This window comes from Oryzias latipes, chromosome 7 (genome assembly GCF_053564925.1).
Source record: "Oryzias latipes strain Hd-rR chromosome 7, Olatipes_Hd-rR_3.1".
Classification (NCBI taxonomy): Eukaryota; Metazoa; Chordata; class Actinopteri; order Beloniformes; family Adrianichthyidae; genus Oryzias; species Oryzias latipes.
The window spans coordinates 18,645,058-18,651,057 of record NC_136243.1 but is presented as its reverse complement, the minus strand read 5'-3'; the positions used below and the strand labels follow the sequence as shown (position 1 = coordinate 18,651,057).

Sequence of the window (6,000 nt, the reverse complement as noted above, 5' to 3'; positions counted from 1 at the left end):
ATTGCTTTTGACACAAGCTTGAGTAAGTTGTTTGTACTAGAATGACTGACACAACCATAAATGCTTGATACCGGTTCCTCCTTTGACCAGCAAAAGGAGGAAGGGGTTTCCACCTGTTGTAACTGTGTATGGTTCTTCTAATGCTACAGAGGCCTCTGCTTATCTGTTTTTTAAACCCATTTTGCCAGACTTTTTTTCATATTATGTAAAAAAAACTTTCTTCTGTTATTTTTCTTTCAAGATGATGCTAATTGAAATGGAGACCTGGATTTATTGGTATGTTGCAAATTATCAATATATGATGTGAAGAGGTTAAGCTCTAACCTCTCATTCACATGTCTCACAGATTTGATGCTGGTTTACAAACTTTTCATGATTATGCAGCTTTTAAACAAAATCAAAAAAACCTGTCGTTTTGTAAGACAGTTTCTGCAGAGTGGCAGCAGTTCATAAGAAATTCGTCACTGAGTCGTGGGTGGGGGACTGTTGGAGCAACCCCGCCCCCACTTCCCCTCTATTTTGTTTGCTCCTGATTCACAACAATATGGATAAAGAAATTGTCAGAATTCCAATTTCAAGCCAAATTTTCTTATTACATAAAAAAATGCCACAAGAAAATGTTAGAAAAACAACAAAAACACAATTTTTGTTGTTTACGTTTTAAAACTTTGTCATTATTTGGTTTTGTTTGTGTCCCTTATTTTGTCCTGGTTACCCAGCATTTCTGCAACAAAAAAAAATCTATTCATCCCAATAAAATAGACAACATGACTTTTCACTGCTTTTTGGATACTTCATTAGAACCATACCAACACACAACACAACTTGGCAGCATTGCTATTTTAAAAAATTGAGTCAAAAAATGTATTTTATTCTTTTTTGTCATTTTTTTATATAAGCAAAAAAGTTGAAGAAAATAAAGAAGCTGCACTCCATAAGAATGTCTGTTTCCATAGTTGTACATAGGTAAAAGTTTGAGCTGTCTTTCCTTTGATATTATTTTTATTTTTACTCCTGTTAAAATTCACAAGATTTCTTAAGACAAAGGCTGATGTCACAGCAACTCGTATTCCTACCTAGAGCAATGCAGACCATGTCACATGTCAGCAACCTCAGATTTGTATATTTTACAAGCTTATGAATGCACTGACCATAGTTTGGTCAAAGCTAAGCCAACAGATGAAAATGCTGGCCTAAGGCAAATGCTTAGGTTTATGCTGTGGCCCTCTGTCCCCACTTCTCTGCATCAAGCCAAGCATGGTAGCCAAGAAGCATTCCTGAAGAAAGGATGTGACTACTGATGCACGCCAGATGAGGAGACGCAGGGCCGGGTTGCAAAGCAGCTGCAGCCATCTGTGATGCATGAAAACATTTCATGTGCAGCATATGGGTGCCTGCAGCATGCCTATAGTCCAATGCAGGGAAAAGATTTAATATCTTTCAGGTCTGTAGTGGTGTGCCTGTGCAAAATAAAGTGAAAATGAAAAGAAACTCAAAAATCCTAATTTGTCACATACATTTCAAATGTGAAATCAAAGTCTTACTCAATAAAATAAAAGCAACAACCATTAATATTTTCTGGTTAAACAGTCCAGGTAATCTGGAATTTATTTTTCATTCATCCATTTCTTTACTTGTCAGAATTTTAAACTCTTTCAGATTTGGCTTGAGAGGTTTTATGTAGTTGCGACGGAGGCAAAGAGGAATTGACAGTGAATTTGAGCAACATAATTCCCAATTAATATGTAAAGTACTGATGTGGTAGAGTGTGGCATTTAGCTAGCTTATTGTATTTTTCACACCACATCATCCAGTTCTAATATCAAATGCAAATTACCCATAATACAGGGGAACAAAGACGAAAATGTATGGTGGCCTGGAGCCAAAAAGTGCAACCTAAATATACAGTACAAGTTAATAATGTAACAAAACCATAAATAATCAGGCTGCAGTCACTAACAGGTGATCCACAGAAGAGCTGCAACATTTATTTTCAACCTTGGCACATCTTGAGAAAGTATTGCTGAGTTTTTATTGCAAACTTCAGCTACAAATCATGTCTGCACTGCAGTATTTGCAGAAGTGCTGTAAAATGTAAAACCAGCAGAGAAGTTATCTAAGAAAAATTGAAGAATTAAGAGCATCAACTATGTTCCGACTCTAAGTTAAGGAAAAAAATTTCTTAGTAGCTCATTTTTATCTCAAGACCAGCCGAACTGCCAAAAAAATGATTTCGACCAAATGAAGTGGAAGCCAGTTTAAATCATTTTGGCTGGTTCAGTGCGTCTTACGCTGTCCTGCGATACCCTGTAATGTTAACTGAGCTCATTTTAAATCATAGTGGTTGGTGTCAATCATTATTTTTCAATTATTACTACATTACCGATAGAATTGAAGATTGTAGAAAGATCTTTCACACACAAAGGAGCCGTCTATGGTTCTTAGTGACACCTACTGGTGAAAAGCTGTAAATTAACTATTCTTTGTCATGACTGGAGACCAAAATGCTTACTGGATGGAAGAGTGGCAGTCCCTTCTTCATAATCCTAACCCTGCCAACCATTTGAGTTTATTGAAAATTTAAAACTTCTTATAGATGCACTGTTTTTACATAGAAGGAATTCATGTACGTACTGCTGAAATGAATCCTGGTCTTATTTACTTCACGATGCCCCAAATCTGCAGATTTATCAGCAAGCTGAAAGCCTTGGTTTAGCCAAACACTAGCAGAGTTTTGTAACTGGCTAAAATGATGTCTTTGAGTTTCAGCAGCTGGGATTGTGTTTAATCTTTTCATTTCTAAATAGCCTACAGAAATGACTTTTTATGGATTAAGATGCTAAAAGATAAAACAATTCCAGTGGAATGCCTTCTACTTACAACTTTGATATGATTTACCTGCATGTATAAATGACAATACATACATACACCCCTCCCCTTTTCATAGTATGTAACTTACATTAGAACATTGTTTTTTAACCTTTTTTGAGCCAAGGTGTACTTTTACCTTGACAAAAATCCTGCATAGACGTGTGCCACGGATTGTCCCCCGCTCCTCCCTCCACGCACTTCTTTAAATCAATTGTCTGTTGACAAGTCACATCCTCTGCTTTTGATTTAACATGCATCAAAATCGCTGCTGGACGTTTGTCCAAAAGTGTCTTTAGAAACCTGACACTCCTGTCGCGTGTGGGAGGAGCTTCCGTCAAAGGTTTTTCTCGCCCTCTTTGTAACAGATGCGCAAGATGTTGATAGATCCAGTATGTTTATACTGAGGAGCTCATCAAAGCTGTGGGCAAACTATTCAGCATGAAACCTGAGCTTTTTTTTGATGAACACAGAGCTGATATTCTGGTGAAGGTCACTGTTTTTAGATCAGTGAAATGAATGATTTCCCACGGCACACCTGACCATCTCTCACGGCATACTACTGTGCCGCGGCACAAGGGTTGAAAAACACTGCATTAGAATAATTTATTGTAAAATCTTTGAAGTATTTTGCCACAACATTGCAATGGTATTTGTGCTGTTTTAGATTGATGTTATAAAACTTGTTAGTATATTGAAGTTGTTGCCATTTTTGCCAAGAGTATTTTAATAGTCCGGTCATAATAAAATCACAATAAGTGGGATTTTCTTTGATAATGCGAAACTGATCATTAAATGTGTTGAAACCATTGAATCTAAAAACAATAGATCCCTCCCTTCTTGTGTTCCCAAATAGGAAGTCCAATTGCTTTCTGATACAGGCGTCGCCGTGTTGAAACCAGTTGACAGTGATTGGTCCAAGTTGCTCTCAGTCATCCTATTAATGGAAGTGGCGAGAGCAGTTGACAAAGATATGACTTAGAGCGACTCTGACCAATCACTGTCAACTGGTTTCAACGCAGCGGCACCCCTATCAGGAAGCCAGAGGTATTATTATTATTAAAGCATTTTCTATGGGTGACGACGTCACACCTCGATTCGTCCATTGTTTTTAAAGTCCATGGTTGACACTAGTAGCTAGTGTTTATATATATATATATATATATATATATATATATATATATATATATATATATATATATATATATATATATATATATATAATTTCTCAACTTTTAAACTTTGAAAGCATTGTTTAATATCAGAGTGGACCCCTTGAGAAAGATTAAATGGTTAAATTTGCTTTAGTTGTTTTTAATGTTGATTTCCAGATGTGAATGGAATGGTCCTGTACTTGAAATTTAATAAAAAATATTTTGTGCCCAAAAATTGCTTTTGTGTGGCCACCAATTAAAATTTTAATAATATTTTGTCTGCCAAAATTAGAATTTGCATGCACAAAAATTATTTTGTGCTAACAAATGAATAACGTGTGTGCACAAAATGCTAATCTGAGCAAACAATTTCGTTTTTCTTTTCAATGTCATGTCCAGGGTACAAGGGCCCCGGAAAAATCACTTCAACTGTGGAAATTGTGCTTCTGTACCTTTAAGAGCAAACTCCAAGCCCGCCCCGTGGTCTGTGACGTCATTCTACTCCCGGCATGCTCACTGGAAGTCCAATTATTGCTAATGGCGGGTATTGTATGAAATATAGGTATTTTGAGCTAATGCTTACGAACCAGTTGTGTTACTCCGTTACAGTAGGTTTCTATTTAATGTCCAGTTTGCATAGTTGTGTTTAAATTAGTTGCTGGTTTTAAATAAGAACGTTAGAGGACTTTGTTAGTTGTTACCACCAACATGCGGCGACATTGATTGTATGAAGTAAATGTGAAACTGCAACGGGACGGAACTGTAGCGTTAGCCTCATTGGCGGCTATGTTAGGTAGCAGTGAAGATAACCTTTTAGATAAAAGTGCAACATCACAGCAGTAATACTCAACTCCATGAGCTGGAAAGAATATAGCCAAAACCCAACAAGTAGTAGATTCATAAAAATCTCTGAGCATTGCCCCTGATAAATCCTTGAGACCCGCAAATCGGAAATGAACCTGTTTAAACTTCCATTTTTGTTAACGGCAGTATTAGCCGTGGTCGTTGTGGACGGTACTTCTAAGCTAAGTATCCCAAAAGTTTTACTCCCGCTCGCTAGAGGTACATTAATCAACTTCACGTTGGAAACCACTGACGGCTGTTACAGATGGTAAGTAATTATACTGTAAAGCCTCTGCAGGGGGGGGGGGACTGATGGTGTGAGACCACGTGCTTAACATGTATGTGTGTATAATAATATTACCATAAATAAAATAGACACAAAGCCTTCCATTACACAATTATCATTACCTTATAATTTAATAGTACCCGATGTAGCTGAACGGTTAAGCAAATTATTAAATGATATTTCTACCTAACCGTATGCTTTAGCTTACTAGTTAAGATCATTTGAAGCTTTTCTCATCATGTTCAATTAAGACAACTTAATATATATTTTTTAAAGTGAGTGTTAAAAGAAAAAGGAAATAACAAATGGGAAATTTCCCCCAAAAGCTACTTTAAAAAATATTTATAAATACCAGAATATAACAAAATTCTAAAGAATTAGTGGTAGAACGATGACTCAGCTTAATCAATGAATCAAATTATATTCCTGTGATCAATGATCTATCTGTCTTAGGCAAGTTGTTAATCGAATCAACCTATACCAATATAAAATCCTTTCAAAATGCAATAAATCAGTTAAATCGGTATTCAAAAATACCATTTAAATAGAGGCACTAGAGGTATGTTTATTTTTACTTAAAGGGAAAATAAAAACGTATGTCTTCTGTTATTCCTTTTACTTTTTTCTCTCAAACGGTCTTGCCTTTTGCCCGGCTGCAGTGGAAAATTATTTTTTCTCTTAATCTGTCTTGCCTGGATAAATAGAGGTTATTAAAAGTAAATAAATAACATGTATAAACAACTAAGTATCATCGCAGCAGACAAAACATGATCAAGCCATCGTTACAGTCCAGTCTGTGACCATTCCGCTTGTATTGTGTTTATATATATTATCTTGCAAGAAATAGAA

General features: G+C 36.0%; 1 protein-coding gene across 2 annotated transcripts in view; it reads left to right on the top strand.

The window, feature by feature from the left end:
- The first annotated feature begins 4,504 nt into the window (after positions 1 to 4,504).
- nup210 (nucleoporin 210) overlaps positions 4,505 to 6,000 on the top strand; it is a 32,444-nt gene continuing 30,948 nt past the window's right edge. For both annotated transcript variants that reach the window (XM_011477293.4, XM_011477292.4), the window contains exon 1: positions 4,505 to 5,133. In XM_011477293.4, the coding sequence (XP_011475595.1) occupies positions 4,976 to 5,133 (158 nt within the window). In that variant the 5' untranslated portion in view covers positions 4,505 to 4,975. The remainder of the gene's footprint in view (positions 5,134 to 6,000) is intronic.